Source organism: Aspergillus caelatus (assembly GCF_009193585.1).
Source record: "Aspergillus caelatus strain CBS 763.97 unplaced genomic scaffold BDV27scaffold_134, whole genome shotgun sequence".
Taxonomy (NCBI): Eukaryota; Fungi; Ascomycota; class Eurotiomycetes; order Eurotiales; family Aspergillaceae; genus Aspergillus; species Aspergillus caelatus.
The window spans coordinates 22249-39152 of NW_022475397.1; the positions used below are offsets into that span (position 1 = coordinate 22249).

Below are 16904 nucleotides of genomic sequence, written 5' to 3' on the forward strand. Positions count from 1 at the left end.
GATTGATGGCTCCACCTGAATGTAATGTGTGTTGATTAGCTGTTATTGCGAATTGAGTGGTGAATAAGGATAGCCCAATGGTCTAACCAGGCCCAGATACGCTGGTCAAGCGAGTTTCGGCCAAAACAAGCTCGTAGACTTTATTTCACTGGTAGGTTTTCACGTTAAGTGGGTGGATGCATATCCTTGACGCGCCACTCGGGAGTTGGACCGGAGCTCATAAGACAAGCCAAGCCAAGTTTACTGCGGGGTTGTGCCCTTAAAAGTTTGTCCATGCCCGTTCATGTCTGTCCATGCGGATTAGTACTCCGACGACATCAAGTCAGTAACAAGGCCTCTGCTGTCAGACCCATTCAACCCGTTCCTCTGAATATTGCGACTCTAGCCTGGCATGGAGAAGATCCTTGGTGATCCCCCGAACAGACGTGCAGTCAACGCGTAGGTTTCCTCCACCCCCCAACTCCAGATATTTCGAAGTCTAAAGGCTATCCATCCAATCCCTGCACGACTTGTTCATTGACTCTGGTAAAACTGGGCTCAGCTGCCTACGATGTCGTCAACACAAGATAAAGTGTACTGGCGAGCATCCATGTAGGAATTGCAAGCGCAGGAAAGCAAAGTGCATATTCGAGGGCGACGAAAATAAGATCCAGATTACGAAGAAGCACCTGGCGGAATTGAGACGCAGGACGGCGGAGCTCGAGAGAGAGAACCGAGACTTGCAGCAACGCTTGGCGAGCAGTTCTAGAAAGACCCCGGTAATGGATTCCGTGGACCACAGCGGCGGCCTGGTGGATGGACAGGCAAATACCTGCAATGGTTATGTGTCCCCGATCTCCAGATCTGGGTTGGAAGGTCCAGCAATACTCAACCCATTTTCTACGGGGCCGCCCAAATACGTGCGAGATTTGGCAGGCAATCCACGTAAGTTCGGACCCCCTTTGAGGATGGCAGCCAACAAATTTGACTGGGCATAGATTACTTGGGACACACATCAAATTGGTCCTTGACAATCCGCCTCCTTCATCTCACCAACCAAGCCTGTCGTAGCTGTCCCTTTCCCAGTGCGGCTCAGCACACAGATGCCACAACATATGATTTAGGATGGAGTGGCCTGCGGACAACTGTCATTCCGGATATGAGAGAGCTTCCTTCGCTGGATTACGCTCTCTTCCTGACCAACGCCGTGAAGTTCCATACTGGCCAGATATTCCATCTTTTCGATGAATCGGCCTTCCTAGATCAGTTGCACCACTTCTACGAGAATCCAGCCGAGAAGGTTCACACAACGGGTGTATGGTTTATCCACTTCAGCGTCATAATGGCTCTCGGGAAAGCTTTCACTGGAACAAAACGTCGCGGCAGGGTCCCACCAGGGGCCAATCTATTCATGATGGCTTTCATGATGCTCCCAGATTACTGTTACTTATGGAGAGATCCGAGTACATCGGCGGAGTTGTTTTGCTCAATGGCCTTGTACCTACAGTCCATTGATTGGAGAACTCCTGCGTATGACATGGTCAGTGTATCTTTTCTTGATTCTCCCTTCCTTCCCCTGGAGACCGAGGTTGTGGTGTGGACGCCGGTGATCTGGGAGTGCTGACCAGGAGGCCATAGATTGGAAGAGCGTTGCGAATGCTACTAGTCCATGGGTACCATACCAACATCCCCTCGGGAACATTGGATGAACGCGAAACCCAACGGTCTCGGAATGTGTGGTGGACGGTTTTCATCCTTGAGCGTCAGTTTACAGTTCTGATGGGGGTGCCACTGGGGATCAACGACGACGAGATCAGTACGCCGCTACCCGCGTATCCAGACTCTCACCCCACGAGTACCACGATGACTATGCATGTCAAGTTATCTCAGGCATTTGGTCAAGTGATGGATAGTATGAATTCCGAGCCCTCGTACGCAACACGCTTCAAGATACTAATACGGATCCAGCTCTCTATCGGAAGGACCGCCAGATGGATTCTAATTTGGTCAGGAGCACACAAAGAGTGCTTCGAAGTGTTGCGAATGTTGCCCCAGAGCTCGCCAGCTATTTCCCAGTGCCCGAGAAGGGATCAGTGAACGGCATTTCACGTGTTTCGGGATATCTGAATATTCTGTACCAACAGGTATGATTGTTGTGATCCTAGTTATAGCTTCACTAACATAACACATAACGACAGTGTATCATGTTGGCAACTCGCCCATTTCTTTTCAGCCTCCTCGAAAAGCAACTTGAGTGTGCAGATATTGCGACGCCGATTCCGGCGGCTATGAAGCTACTCTTGCAAATGTGTCTCGAATCTGCAAAGAGAACAATTGATATACTGCGTGCCTTTCAAGACCAGAGCTTACTTGGTATGATGATTCCCGGTGATATTACTAGGTACATCCCATTTGACTTCTTGTTCTTAGAGATATTTCTACCATTCGATCTGGATAGCGCTGTCTCTGCTGGCCTGGTGATATATATGGCCACCCTTGCAAACTTCAACTCAACCGAGGACTACTCGTATCTGCGAGATACGCTATTTGACATACTAGACCATTTTATTAGCGAGGGAAACCTCGTCGCTGTGGATCACAAGATGGCACTGCAACAGTTAGAAAAATTCTTAACGGATTCGCACGCACCAATGAACGATGGCAACCATTGGCTTCAGCTTGCAGATGCCGAAATCATGGCGCGAGAACACTTGAGCTGTAGTGAGATAATTTGTACAAATGGAGCTGTTCAGTCCGATGGAGCTGCCTCAGGCATTGAGGGTGTGAATGCAGGTATGATGGCCGGTTCTTCGGGGCTAGTGGATCCACATGAATGGGAACAAGAGTTGATCCCAGCACAGCTGATGACGGTAGTAGATATGTTGGACGGGTGTAGTGTGCTGAACTGGGCGACATTTCCAGATAGTCCCAGTACACTGGATGGGCAAGAGGACGGCATCAATTATTGAGTTAGGTTGAATACGTTACGTGGCAATTGAAGTCTGCTGCTAATGTACGATCTCCGTGGCCCTGACTACCTCTATACATAAACGCTTCGTCAGTCTAATGTCAAAAGATTCTTATATTGTGACTATCTAACTAGCTCTTCAACTCTTCATTGTCAACAAACGCGGTCTGATTCAAGTACCATGTGAAGGAATCGTCCTCATACTGTGGCCTTTTCTCTCCCACCGTCCAGCCATTGCCGAACCAACCGAATTCGTTCCCATCCCATGGCCTTGTCTCAAAGTCCTCCCATCGGACATGCTTCAGTGCCTTTACTGCGTGTAAGCTGCTTCCAGGCCATAAAGCAGTGACTCGGCCTCTCTTTCGCTCCTCAAGGGTAGCCCCTGGCGGCGCCGACTTGTACCAACTGGCACATTCCGCGCTGTAAACAGTGCGCTCAAAGTACTTCTCCGCGAAATGGGTAAAGTTTTGGACCTGCTGTTGCTTGGGCTCAACCTGTCCGATATTTTCGTACGCCATCCTAGAGACAATCTCTGCGACGTATACATGGAGCTGCTCAATCATAATAAGTAGGTTACCCGCTCCTTGGAAGGAATTAGGTCCGAGCGACTGGAAGAAGTTGGGAAAGCCATCCGTACAGAGTCCAAGATATGTCTCAGGACGATTAGCATACCGTTGGCGAAGATTGACCCCATTCCGACCAATAATTGGAAAGCCGCTTCCGGGGCTAGTCTCGAAGCCTGTTGCACAGATAATGGAATCAACAGGCCGGTGCTTACCATCTGCAGTGATAACTCCAGTTTCATCAATCTCTGTGATTGCACTTCCGATCACATTGACTTTGGGGGAGGTCAAAGCTTCCAGATAGCCAGGTCCCGGGGTCAGACGCTTGCAAAGAGGTGGAAATTCGGGCAAGAGTTGCTCCAAAAGCTCGGGTTTTGCCTCCAGCCTGCGCCGCATATCTGCCGTATACTGAGCCGTGACAGCCTTCTGGACATTGCTCCCTCTCTGCGATTTGGGGTAGAGCGTCTGCATCTCAAATTCGAGATGTTTGCGGTACTTGGTGTACGCAATCGGATCCTCTCTCCATGACCGTTTCTCCTCTTCGGTATACTCGAAATTTCCTCCCAGACCATTTGTTCGTGTAGCCAGGCGATCTCCACCGTGTTGGTTGGAAATCCATGTTCTCCCGCGCACATAATGGTCCATGGCCTTGACCTTATCAACGAGAGCGGGGACAATTTGAATACCACTGCTCCCAGCTCCAATGACAGCAATATGCTTGTCCTGGAGAATAAAAGAGTTGTTAGAGAGTCGGCGAGGAATGTTAAGCCAGAATGAAGAGGGAAAGAAAGAAATGCAGGCCGGGAGGGCGATGAAGTTGCCTACCTTGCTATCGAAATTCTCATCCCATCTGGCACTATGGAACAACGACCCTTGGAATTTGTGTAGCCCAGGGATGTTTGGCCACTTCCATTCGTTGAGGAGCCCGGTCCCGGTCATGAGGATATCCGCAGAATCTTCAAACGCTTCACCCGTTTCCATATTTTGGATCTGTACAAACCACTTTCCTGTTACGTCGTTCCACCGTGCACCTGCACACCGGCTCCGGAACCTGATGTGTCTGCGAATGTCATATTTCTGGGCCACTCTCTTCCAGTATTCAAGAATCTGCTGTGAACCCGAGAAAAAGTGGCTCCACCCGGTCCAGGATTCGAAACTGAGCTGATAGGCATGGGATGGAACATCTATCGACAGGGTCAGTTATGGGGACATCCACCAAGCTCACTGTCAGGGTCAAGGATCTGCCATACCACACGCACAACCGGGATATTTATTCTCATACCATGTCCCTCCAAGCTCCGGATTCTTTTCATAAATGACCAAATCCAGATCTGGAACCGCCTTCATGAATTGGATCCCTGCAATAATGCCTGAGATTCCGGCGCCGATGTAAATGACCTTAAGGCGTCTCGGCTGATCGATGGCACGCTCGGATATCAACGGACTGCTGTACTTGTACTGATCCAGACCATATCCAGGGGTTTGTGCGGCGGAGAAATCCATTTCGATGGCAGTGTTGGGCACCGCAGTGGGAGACTTGATTTCTTTTGTGTGAAGCTCGACCTGGGTAGTCTTTGCTTCGTTGGTTTGGCTGTTTGAAAGTGTAGTAATGGCAGGTAGTGTAATGGAAAACATGATGCTTAATGATAAGACACCGTTCTTTCTTTTTGACAAGGTCAATGGTTGTATTCTCTACAGCATGTCATGTTCGTCTTATTTATAACTCGCGTCCCAGACATATGATGATAGCAATATGGAGGTCTGGACATGGCTGTCTCCAACGCCGGACCCCTATCCGATGTAACCCTGGAGCAACCACACTTAGTAGAAAGTTGACTGATTGGACGATGTTCAATCCATTCGTGGGGGTATCTGATCATTAACGTCAACCCCGGAGTTTTGACCTGATTGATCGTGTCGTCGACTGTCGATAAGATCGGGAGGCGTCCGACGATTCACCCCGCGCCGAGTTCTCGGACCCCTTCCCGATATCAACGCTATGAAGGGGTTGATTAAAGTGTTACTTGATTATATGAATATGAACATTCCTATCTGGGTGATACAGTAACCGTGGTTCTGGTTTGATACTCAACGTCTGCGGAGATTTCACAACTGGCGGTAATGAAGGGGCAGGTCGTTCGCTCAGTACTATCTTGTGTCGACATCCCACTGGCTTGCAGAAGTGTTAGAGCCAACTAAAATTTGTTTCTAATGTTAAACTAGTGTAGCCTGAGTCGTATGATAATGCCGAGAAAGTTCTTGTAGACCAACCATCAGGTACTGCGATTGCTCAAACACGAGACGTCTGTCTCTTGGGCCATCAACAGTTACTTTGTGATGATTTCTGGAGCCTGGGACGCTGGAAGGTCTTGGTTGTCTTGCCAAACAGCACTGTGAGCGTGTCGCATTAGACCTACGCTCACTTAGTCTTTACAAGTCTTTTCTTGATTTTGGGTACCATCATCTCGCGCAGTGGCAATACCCTTTGCAGAGCATGTGGGTGACCAAGTAGTTCAGATTAATAGCAGGTTACGTATGGTGTGAATAAGTTACAGTACTGGATATGACTGATTGGCAATATCGGATTGAGAACTGAGCTAGAGGTCTCCTAAGACATGTATGGGTATACTCTTAGCTGAAACACTAGGGTTCATTTCCTGCTAGCTTCGTATTATACACAACGCGCACCATCCACTAGAATCTCAACACCGCTAATAATAGAACTCGCAGGCTCCGCCAGGAAGAGAGCAACATTGGCGACATCGGACGGCTCGACCAGGCGACCGATGGGGATCGCCTCACATTTCGCTTTAATGATCTCAGCAGGAACAGGTCCAGCGTCAATACCAGCAAACTTGTTCAGCAACGGAGTGTTTCCTGAGGTGGGGCAGATCGTATTAAAGCGGAGTTGGTCTCTCGCAAACTCCAGGGCCATGGACTTGGTGGCTGAAGAAACGCCGGCCTTGGTAGCGTTGTACCATGTCTGGCTGGCGCCTGGTCGAATGGCGTTCTCGCTAGAGATGACCACCGTGGAGCCAGGGCCGTTCTTCTTCATCTCCGGGATGAGAATCTTAGAAGCAAGGTAAATGCTCCGGACATTCACATTAAAGAGACGGTCAAACTCTTCAACGGTGACATCGAGACCGGACTTGTTCGGGTATGACCATCCGGCATTGTGGACGACGATGGAGGGAGCATTTCCGAACTTGGTGATCGAAGTCTCGAGCTAGAGAACCTTTGAATTAGCAACTCTGAGCTGGGAATCTTAGTAGGGTTGTCGGATAGCCTCACAGCCTTCTTCCAGCTTTGCTCTTCGGCAACGTTGGCTTTGATTTGATAGGCTTGATGCTCGGGGTAGCCATCGACAGGGCCGTCAGTGGCCTGTAGGTCCATGCCTAAGACCACTGCACCCTCGCGGATGAAGGTTTCAAGAATTCCGCGCCCGAAGCCTTGAGTCGACCCGGAAACTAGGGCTATCTTTCCTTCGAGACGGCCAGACATTTTGGTGGTTGTAGATAGAAGGAGAAAAGAGAACTCGATGGAATATAGCTGAGGGTGAGAGTGCAAAAGTTGAGCTGGGAGTACACTCCATCTCACATTGTCAACTTTCCCACTCTTTTATAAAACAGTTAGTAGTTAGCAGTTACAAGTTACAAGAGGGGTTGTTCTGCAGCTGCCGGGCCGAGATGGAGGATGGGAGGGGAAGTCGGAGGCCACTTCCGTGATTCTGTCCGGTAGACGATCCCGTGCCCTGTGCTGGCATATCTTCTTCACGACTATCACTATCTATTCATTCTATTCATCTCGGCCCGTCACTCACTCTGCCAACAATTCAATTACATTACTCAATGGCACCATCAACTGCTACGCCGACTGACTTGCACCGTGCTTCTGCGTGAGTTCTCTCTGTGCAGATCGTGCCGGCGGAATGGCTTGTTAATCAAAACGTACATACAATACTGATGCGACAGTTCTAGTGCCTGCCTTGCATGCCGGAAAGCGAAAGTGCGTTGCCTAATCTCACAACGCCGAGACCGATGTGATCGATGTATCGCGAACGACTCCGAGTGTGTTTTTGCTCAAACGAAGAGGGCTAGAGTGAGAACCCAGCCGTATCCTCAGCGTAGAAGACCTGAGCCTAGGGCTAGCGAAGATAATAATCGACAGTCCGTGGAGGAAGTTACATCCACTACACATATAAGTCCGTCTCAGAATGAACCTAGTTCTCTACATCAGCATCCGCCGTCAAACAGCCAAAGACCCATCCCCGTTGATAGCCAACCGCAGCTATCGCAACAGCAACAACCAGTGATCACCAATGCAATCCGCGCAAGGGTCGTCGCGGCATTGGCCACTCTCAAGGGAAAGAGAGGCGCACCGTTCAGCTTTGTCACGTCGGGAGACAGCCCCACATTCAGTGTTCAACCCGGTGCGAATGATGGTCCCGCGCGTGATTCTCAACCAGAATCTTTGGAGCATTCGCAAATGACACCATATTCGCTCAAACTTTCATGGCTCCTCCGTCCGTTAGACATTGATGCTCACCGGGATATGAATGATGATGACCGTCGGCCCACTGGCGTGGTCAAAATGCCCACCTACCTTTCGTCCATGACGCTGGGTCAGACCATTAAGGACCCAGTTGAAGGAGGCATAATCAGCTCATTGGCATCAAAAGCGCTGTTCGAATTCTTCATGATACACATGAATGCCAAATGGGAGTATATCCTTGATCCCAAAATCGACACTCATGACGATGTCCAACGGCGCAGCTCCTTGCTGTTTGCTGCGATCCTCTTTTGCGCATCCAAGTTCGCCAATTATATTGATGGATGTATAGTCTCGGCGTCAGACCCTTTCATACAGAGCCGGCTTTGTAGTCTAGCTCGAAACCTGGTGATCAGAACCCTGGCGGAGGGCGACAGGTCCATCGAGACAATGCAGGCACTTTACTTGCTGGTTTGCTGGAAGGATGCGGAGGATGACGTCTCGTACCTTCACAGCGGCTACGCCTTTCGCATTATGCATGATTTAGACGTGGAGCAAAGTGATGGTGATGGGCGGCAGGTAGCGAGACGCCGGAGAACATGGCTCGCATTATACCGGCAGGACAGACAACAAAGCCTGTTTTTCATGCGAAAGCCATCAATCAGTCAGAAGGATGAAGATATCTCTTTACTTGGTGATATGAATACCTGGCTCAAAATGCAATATGCATTGCCATCGGACTTCGTTGCCTGCTGCAGCGCTGATTTGCGGCGTATGCAGTCAAAGTTACGCGGTTTGGTTCAACAAGCCTCATCGATCATGCTACCATGTCTTCTGGACCTCATGGATACGGAGTTGAGAGCGTGGAGATCGAAATGGAAAAATCATTTTGAGGGTGAAAACAGGTCACAATCAAATGATGACCCATCCCTCAATCCGGGGTGGTACCATCTCACCGTGTTGATAGATCTATGGGAGCACAGTGTCAGACTTAACGTCGCATCCTCAATACTTCGGCAATCACTAATGGCCTCAGTGGCGTCATGTTTAGACCCTGGGCGCCAAACTGGCAATGTGCCCATGGATCTCGATCTGATGACCATCCAACAGGCTCTGCCTCCTGATCTTCCGGGGCTGACGAGCAGCATCGAAGGCGCGTTTGGCACGCTGCGTCATTTGATCAGTTTCCCATCTGAGGATCTAAGGCGAGCTCCGGATGTTGTTCTCCTATTGGCGCCAAATGCAGCATTGTTCTTATGCCTCCTTCTCTGTCTTCCAGGAAACAGTAGCACTGGCCCAGCCTTTCAAAGAACAGCTATCACTCTTATTCAAGACATCACTGATCACATAAAGAAAGCCGTGTTATCGCCACAAGATACTGTCGCCCTACATTCCGCATACCTGGACTCGCTGGTAGAGCTTTTAAACCCTGACATGTCTCAGTGTACAGCTGATCAATCAGATCTCGGCATACAGCCAATCTACGATGTTCCACGTCTGGATATCGGGTCAACCAGACTAGAATCTGAGGATCCAGCCCTGCAGGCAGCTCGAGTTTTGGCAGATGGAATTGGTGGTCACAACTACCGAGTTGTTTCTAATGATACTATGTTTAGCCTTCCAGAAAAATACGTCAATCAAAACTTACATATGCAAAGTCTGGCTAACTTGTTAGACGGAGATCTCTTCTGGGAGATGCCCCCTCTGGAGCCGAGTATGTGAGAACTAGCTTATTGAGGACATCGGCGTTATTATTGCTTTCTTATAGTCCAAGGAAAGATGACATTAAGAGAAGAAGCCGCTCCTTTCCGCTATAGAAACTGAATACAAGATCTTTTGTAGGGTAGAATCGTACAATTAAGAGATTTCTGTACACAAGACAAGTCCCGGTGCTTGTCCCTTCATCATATAACGTCTGAATGCCCAGAGCTGTCGCATAAGTATCCCCCACAATGTTAAGGGTCCTCCTACAAGTAGCATGAAGCATGCAAGAGCTAGCGCCATACTTCTCTTCCAATCATTTCGATACACCGTGAGGACATATGATCCGTGTTTCATCGGCATCGACTCTTCCACAGGCACATGTGTGACGAGCGAGGGCATTGACTTAACCATGACACCTGATTGATGTCGCAAATAGTGAAAATGGATTCTGGCAATCAGAGATTTTCACTTTGCTATCTATATGAGATATGATAACTCGTTGCGCTTGTACTTGGAGGGCGGCATGTAAACGATGGAAATGCATCTTGAACGATCATTGTTGGAGCTGCCAATTGTACAACTCCCTTGTTATCACTTGCTAAAGTCTAACCCAAGAACTCGTTGCTTTTCAAGATACTAGAGCTAGGAACAATGGATTCATGCGAAATGCATCGATGAATACGTCAGTTACGTCTGCCCGAGCCCATATGTTGAACCACCTCTCGGCCCGAGTGCGCCGGTGGCCAGCGTCCAAGGCCCTGTACTTGCCGGGCCGAGATTTCTATTCGCAGGGGTTCTTTTTGGTTTACATATCCCATGGCAAAATTTGTTCATTCACCTAGAAGTCCTAGTCAAACAACTTCATCCCATAGGCATTTTGAAAATGATGTTTCCTATACCTGCTAGACAGCGCTTGTTCCTTGTGAGTCGACGACGCCCCTTGGTTGCGGTGTCTCGTTTCAACACTAGACCGGCATCGACATTGAGGAACCCAGCCACCAGAACAAATGAATCCCGTTTCAACACCAAAAGGGTTCTATATGCTGCAGGCGGCGGCGGCCTGGCCATTCTGGGATTGATGTGGACGGGACGCAGTCGGAGCGATTGTCCAGACGATCCACGCGACAGGAAGGCCCTCTCGACGGTTCCATTAACAAAGCTCCTCTCCGGCTGGGTGTAAGTATAGTCCTAAACAAGCAGCATAACCTTGTTCCTCATTCATCAGCTGATAAGGGGCGGTGTATAGCGCCTTCGCCTTCTGCTCCTCGCCAACCTGGGTCGGCATGAGCGAGTCTCTTTACAGTGTTCTTTCGAAAATTCCCATTGTGTCTTCCATCACCAATGCCATCGTCATGCGGACATTCTTCAACCAATTCCTCGGAGGGCAAACGATCTCCGAGTGCATCCCCAAGATAGAAGCTCTGCACAAGGAGGAAATCGGTACCCTCCTGGGCTATAACATCGAGGCTGAACTGGATGGTTCCAGCAAGGATATGCACCTAATTCTCGAGCAAACCGAGCATGTTTTGTCTTCCATTGAGGCCCAGGGCAAAATGGCTCGCCGACTATGGCCTGACACCAGCGCGACTGGAGGCGATAACCGTTTCTGGGTCCGAATCAAGGTGACTGGTTTGTTGCCCAACCCAGTTGCTCTTTACCACGGCTCCAATGCTATCCTTAAGGCAAGGGAAGAAAAAGGATTGGACAAAGACGTCCCGTATCCTGGGCTGCCCCATGATGGCGACTGGGAAGCAGCCTTGAATGGAGATGGCGTGACGGATGCGGATCGCAAAGAGCTAGTGGGCCTACGCGCGGTTCTGGAGAAGATTTCCAGCAAGGCACGAGAGAATAACGTGCGAATTGTGATTGATGCCGAGCAGTCATGGTATCAGCCAGTGATTGACAGTCTGACCGATGAGCTCATGCAGAAATATAACACGTTGGACGGCCCTGCTACATGCATCGCGTCGTTCCAGGCTTACCTCCGCAGGCACCCTCAGTTGTTGGACCAACAGATTGAGCGTGCGGATAAGAAGGGATACAAACTCCTCTTCAAGCAGGTGAGGGGCGCCTACATGGTTACTGAAGCCGCGAGATGGAAAAAGGAAGGCAAGGAGGGACTGGGGCCAGTGTGGCCCACAAAAGCAGATACCGATGCTAGCTTCAATTATGGAATCGAGAAGACTCTCTCCACCGTGGCTGATCAAATTCAGCAGACCGGTCAGTCGAGGATCAGTGTCGTATTTGCTACCCACAACTCTATCAGCATTGATCTTGGGATCAAGTTGCTGGAGAAGTATGGAATGGCAAAACGCCAGCCTGGCGAAGACATCCTTGTGATTTCCAGTGAAGCAGCTGGCAGCATTGCCTTTGCGCAATTATATGGTACGTCACCACCATCCTTCTCTAAGGGAATGGTATTCTAAAATCTTCACAGGGATGAAGGACGACCTTACCAACAAAATCACTGGGTCTGTTACCACTGCAGGTGGATTTCCACTAGTTGTCAAGGTAAGCACTGCATTTCGTTGAGTATGAAAAGTTGCCGACTTGATCATGCTAACCTCCTTGTCAACACAGTCAATGAGCTACGGCGACCTGAAAGAATCTCTGCCATTCCTGGCAAGACGGGCCACGGAGAATAAAGCGGTTCTCGAGGGGCGAGGCGGCGCTGTTGCTGAGAGGTCGCGTTTAGGTCGTGAAATTTGCAGGCGTTTGCTACCTTTTTACTCGTAATAGATCCAAGTCTTTAGGCCGCTATGGATATCGGGTTGTCCCACTGAGAATAAGAAATTCATTGTTGATTCTCATTCTTTATTGTACATTGATTTGCGATAACTATGGAGCGAATAAGTGAGGACGTGATATCCCCAAATTCAATCAGTCAATCAATCAAAATTCTATTAACTTGTTCGAGCCTAACTATTGAGCGTCTAGTTATGAGTAATATTTACCCCTCCAGTCCCCATGAGAAGACTTTCCCTGCTGCTTGAAGGTTTCTCGGACCGACAGAAGCTCACAATTATTTGCTCATCGGCTAGCGAGACCGATTCGGATTTCTTGGAACTCTACAAGCAACCATCTCAAATGCCGGACCGAGAAGCTGTTGACCTATCTCTGAGGCGATAAATAGCACCACATCATCCTATTGTCCATCTTTAGTACCATTCATTGCCATTCGGATATTATCTCGACTACCTCGCATCTACATATAATCTAAAATGCCAGCGGTACAGTATTCAGAGCCAGCGAACGCTGGTGGGGTATGTCCCTCCTCCCCCCTTCCCCAAAGGCAGAAACTATGGACACGGACTAGTTCTAACGTATTGTGGTTTGCAAGCTGTCTTACGAGCCTGGCTCAGAGGAGAGGAAGCTCTTGAAAGCTGCCCTTGCGGAGATGGAAAGCACGGTCACCGAGATCCCGAGCATTATCAACGGTGAACGCATCCTCACTGGCCATAAGAGCAAACAAGTCAACCCCTGGGACCGATATGGCGCCCCCTTGGCAGAGTATCATCAAGTGGATTCGGAGACCATCAAGGCGAAGGCCATTATAGGCGCCCTAGAGGCGAGGAAGAATTGGGCCAACATGTCATTCAAGGACCGTTCTGCCATCTACAAGAAGGCTGCAAAACTTGTCGAGTCGCCCAAATACCGGTGGAAGCTGATGGCGGCATCCATGATCGGCCAAGGAAAGACGTGTGGGCAGGCAGAGGGCGACTGTATCGCGGAAGTCATTGATACTCTGAATTTCCATGTCTATTTTTGCGCCCAGCTTTATGACCAGCAACCCCCCAAGCAATTCGACTCGTCAACGAGCCGGCTTGACTACCGACCTCTCGAAGGCTTTGTGCTTGCTATTTCGCCTTTCAACTTTACCGCGTTGGGAGCACACATTGCTTTCACGCCGGCTCTGTTAGGAAATGTCATCCTTTGGAAGCCCTCGCCCATGGCCGTCTTGTCGAACTACATACTGTACCAAATTATGGAGGAAGCGGGTATGCCAAAGGGCGTTATCCAATTTTTACCCATGGAGGATCCGACTAAAGTAGTTGAGCCAGCCGTCGCCAGCCCTCATTTCGCCGGTCTGCATTATACCGGGTCTTCAGCTGTCTTGCGAGCACTCTGTACTCAGATCGGTACAAATACAAACATATACAAGAATTTTCCACGGGTTGTTGGGGAAAGTGGCGGCAAGAACTTCCATCTCATCCACAACTCCTGTAAGGATGACGTCGACTGGTTGGCGTCCGCTGCAGTTCGTTCGTCGTATGAGTTCCAAGGTCAAAAGTGCAGTGCTCTGTCCCGTCTGGTTGTCCCGAAAACTATGTGGGAGCAAGGTGATCTGAAAAAGGCGCTGGTGCGAGAAGCATCTAAGATGACACACGGCGATGGTGTCAAACAGCTTCATCACCCTCTAGGCCCTATGATCTCAGAGGCAGCTTTTCAGCGGTTTGAACAATTTGTCCAGCGCGCCCAGGAAGACGGTCATGAACTAATCTACGGCGGCAACACAGACGGCAGCAAGGGATTCTTTGTTCAGCCTGCCATTTTTGAAATGAAGTCGACTGTCAAGGGTCTAGAGTCAGATCTAATGACCAAAGAGCTCTTTGGACCCCTCTTCGCCGTTCAGACGTACGATGATGCATCGCCCACTGGCTTTGAGGACGTATGCGAGCTGATTGATAGCACCTCGGAGTATGCTTTGGCAGGTTCTGTCTTCGCCCGCGATAGGAGGGCTGTCAAAATTGCTGATGAGAAGCTTCGTGATTCGGTTGGGATGTTTTGCATCAATGACAAGAGTACCGGCGCCATCATCGGCGCGCATCCCTTTGGTGGAGCCAGGTCCAGCGGCACAAACGATAAGGCAAACTCGATGAATGTTCTGCTCAGATTCTCAAGTATTCGTTGCGTCAAAGACTCCTATATCAGCAGTAGCAGCACCCTGAGTGCCTGCCATGTTCCAGAGTAGGTCGAGGATAAATGGGATCAGTTAGATTACAATGGGTCTCCAACACGGTGCTATCAACCTGATTGAATGGAATAAAGTATTTTGCATTAATATTGCACTACGTACCAGCTAGGCTTGAAATCAAGACATTATCCCCGCTTCGTCTTAGATAAGTTTAGTATCAGATACAATAGTTGCACAGTGCGTTGGCATGGGTCGTTCGCCTGCTTGCACAAAATAATCTAGTCACGTGTCGACCGCAAATCTCTTTGGCTAATATTTGTTGACTTTCCATCGACTTTCCGTCGACTTTCCAACACTTTCCGGCAACCTTCCATTACTTCCATCGACTTTCCGCTACTTCGCATTCCTTCATATCAAGGGCCTACCTCTGCAAACCTTTACTAAACCAAAGCCTTTTCAACATGAAACTTAAACAATATGATATCTGTGATTTATTAGGTCGGCAGCGAACTAGTTTTGGTAAAGATAAGCTCCAGCTACTACCTATGCATGATCTCTTTATACGACAAACCTATTACCATACATACAACCCATCTAGTAAGAGAGAGCATAGCCTAGTTAGTCGTCGTCTCCAAGTCATTCGGCAATTAAGTCCTTATATTTGGATCCTGGTGGCTACCAGCCTTACATTCTCCCATATAGCACGGCTCAAGGATTTTGATGAATGCATTAAGAGGATAGGGGATTGGAAGGATATTCATCCTATCTCTGAACATCTGGAAGGAAGCGCTCGTGCTATATTAAAGGGACTTGACGAGCAACAGGACAGAATAGTCCGTGGTAAGACACAAGACTAGGCTTCTGAATCAAGCTAAACTCCTATAGACGGGCAAGAAATCGGGAGAAAGGTCAGCCAGAGAAATGTACCAAAGATGAATTGTGTGTGTGCAGTGGATTCTTCGTTTACTTTATCTACTAAGCTTTGCAGCATTTCCAATGATCAGTGGTGCACTTAGCCATACCACAATTCCAATCAACAACAGCATAAATGAAAATACTCAAGAGAAATGGAGATTCCTGCATGCTATTGATGCCATGTGCCAATCGGATGAAGCTAGCATCACGCGAGTGATGAGCGATGAGCAATTGAATGGTCTTCTTATGCAACCCTTTGAGAAACCCATACTCTGGCGGAGCTTTGCTCAGCAGTATCCTCTTCATGGCATACCTAGTTCGATTTCAGACTTTCTTGAGGAGCTTCGCCAGTTGGATATCGAATTTCTAGAAGTTCATAACTATGCCGAAAGAGATACGAACTACAAACTATCTCTGGATGAGATTGTCTACCACTTTGAAGCGCCGCCAGAAAATCGCCCCCCGTTAAACTTCCTGGATATTCGCAACCAAATCCTCTCCCGTGTCCCAATACATGTAAACAAAGTTGATCTTCTTCGCTTAGCACTGCGACGACAGGAGGGATCTGCTGGGAAGGGCAACCCTTTAAGAGCTCTACTGGACTACGCAGACCATGAATTCTTTCTCCTATCCAGCAGACACTCAATATCACCTATCCATGTGGATACTGCGGGACAGTTAACATATATTATTGGCATTTCTGGCTGTAAGACCTGGTACCTACCTCGCAAGCTTACTACCAAAACCTACGAGATCCTTGCAACATTTGGAAGCTCTACCCCAGAGACATATTCTGACGGCTGGGTTAAGGTAGATATAATGCCTGGAGATCTACTGTAACTGTTCCCACCGCAAATATACCTTCATCTACTAATCCCGGCTAGAATCATGCCACCTGGATGTCCACATGCAGTCTTCACACCTGAGCACTCACTCACCTTCGGGGGGAACTTTTATACCCTACCGCATCTTGGGTCCAGTCTCCGGGTACTGGCTTTACAGGCTAAGTTTAACTTTGTTTTCAGTAATGAATCTATAACGAAACAAGATTATTTGAACTTTCTTGTTATGTTAGAGGCATGCAAGAATACAATGGACTCTCAGCAAATGGCCAGCGTTGCTTCAAGTGGTATAGGATGGGGGATTACAGACCAGCATCAAACTCGGAAGGCTGTGTCCAATATTCGTTGGGGTGGACAGGATTTCTGGGCGCTACAACAGAAGTTACGACTATTAATCTGGGACATACAAACCAAAGGACATGCCAAGTTTGACTAGAACTTTAAATTCTAGACTAGGCCTTCAGCCACAGGACAATAAAACGGTCTAAATCAGCTAATTAAAGGTGCTAAACAAGCTTTAAATAATATTA

At 48.7% G+C, this 16904-nt stretch overlaps 7 protein-coding genes across 7 annotated transcripts; 5 read left to right on the top strand and 2 right to left on the bottom strand.

The window, feature by feature from the left end:
- Positions 1–391: 391 nt before the first annotated feature.
- BDV27DRAFT_166003 (Zn(II)2Cys6 transcription factor) lies at positions 392–2996 on the top strand (the record flags this gene model as incomplete). The annotated part of the gene is made up of 7 exons (XM_032074078.1): positions 392–438; positions 542–924; positions 978–1519; positions 1618–1891; positions 1948–2123; positions 2178–2352; positions 2410–2996. 7 exons carry the CDS (start codon positions 392–394, stop codon positions 2946–2948), a joined length of 2136 nt encoding a protein of 711 aa, XP_031925765.1. The 3' UTR covers positions 2949–2996.
- Positions 2997–3078: 82 nt separating this feature from the next.
- BDV27DRAFT_166005 (flavin-containing monooxygenase) lies at positions 3079–5013 on the bottom strand (the record flags this gene model as incomplete). Its single annotated transcript, XM_032074079.1, has 3 exons — positions 3079–4233; positions 4336–4694; positions 4761–5013. The coding sequence occupies 3 exons, from the start codon at positions 5011–5013 to the stop codon at positions 3079–3081; spliced, it is 1767 nt and encodes a 588-aa protein (XP_031925766.1).
- Positions 5014–6181: 1168 nt separating this feature from the next.
- On the bottom strand, positions 6182–7097 carry BDV27DRAFT_166007 (NAD(P)-binding protein; the record flags this gene model as incomplete). Its single annotated transcript, XM_032074080.1, has 2 exons — positions 6802–7097; positions 6182–6736 (listed from the first exon to the last, which is right to left on the bottom strand). The coding sequence occupies exons 1-2, from the start codon at positions 7009–7011 to the stop codon at positions 6182–6184; spliced, it is 765 nt and encodes a 254-aa protein (XP_031925767.1). The 5' UTR covers positions 7012–7097.
- Positions 7098–7358: 261 nt separating this feature from the next.
- BDV27DRAFT_146757 (uncharacterized protein) lies at positions 7359–9720 on the top strand (the record flags this gene model as incomplete). The annotated part of the gene is made up of 3 exons (XM_032070636.1): positions 7359–7405; positions 7488–7689; positions 7798–9720. 3 exons carry the CDS (start codon positions 7359–7361, stop codon positions 9718–9720), a joined length of 2172 nt encoding a protein of 723 aa, XP_031925768.1.
- An 865-nt stretch (positions 9721–10585) lies between these two features.
- On the top strand, positions 10586–12438 carry BDV27DRAFT_159511 (FAD-linked oxidoreductase; the record flags this gene model as incomplete). Its single annotated transcript, XM_032072874.1, has 4 exons — positions 10586–10878; positions 10949–12087; positions 12140–12213; positions 12283–12438. 4 exons carry the CDS (start codon positions 10586–10588, stop codon positions 12436–12438), a joined length of 1662 nt encoding a protein of 553 aa, XP_031925769.1.
- Positions 12439–12923: 485 nt separating this feature from the next.
- Positions 12924–14674, top strand: BDV27DRAFT_159512 (Aldehyde/histidinol dehydrogenase; the record flags this gene model as incomplete). Its single annotated transcript, XM_032072875.1, has 2 exons — positions 12924–12965; positions 13043–14674. The coding sequence occupies 2 exons, from the start codon at positions 12924–12926 to the stop codon at positions 14672–14674; spliced, it is 1674 nt and encodes a 557-aa protein (XP_031925770.1).
- A 939-nt stretch (positions 14675–15613) lies between these two features.
- Positions 15614–16810, top strand: BDV27DRAFT_159513 (uncharacterized protein; the record flags this gene model as incomplete). The annotated part of the gene is made up of 2 exons (XM_032072876.1): positions 15614–16368; positions 16417–16810. The coding sequence occupies 2 exons, from the start codon at positions 15614–15616 to the stop codon at positions 16808–16810; spliced, it is 1149 nt and encodes a 382-aa protein (XP_031925771.1).
- Positions 16811–16904: the final 94 nt, after the last annotated feature.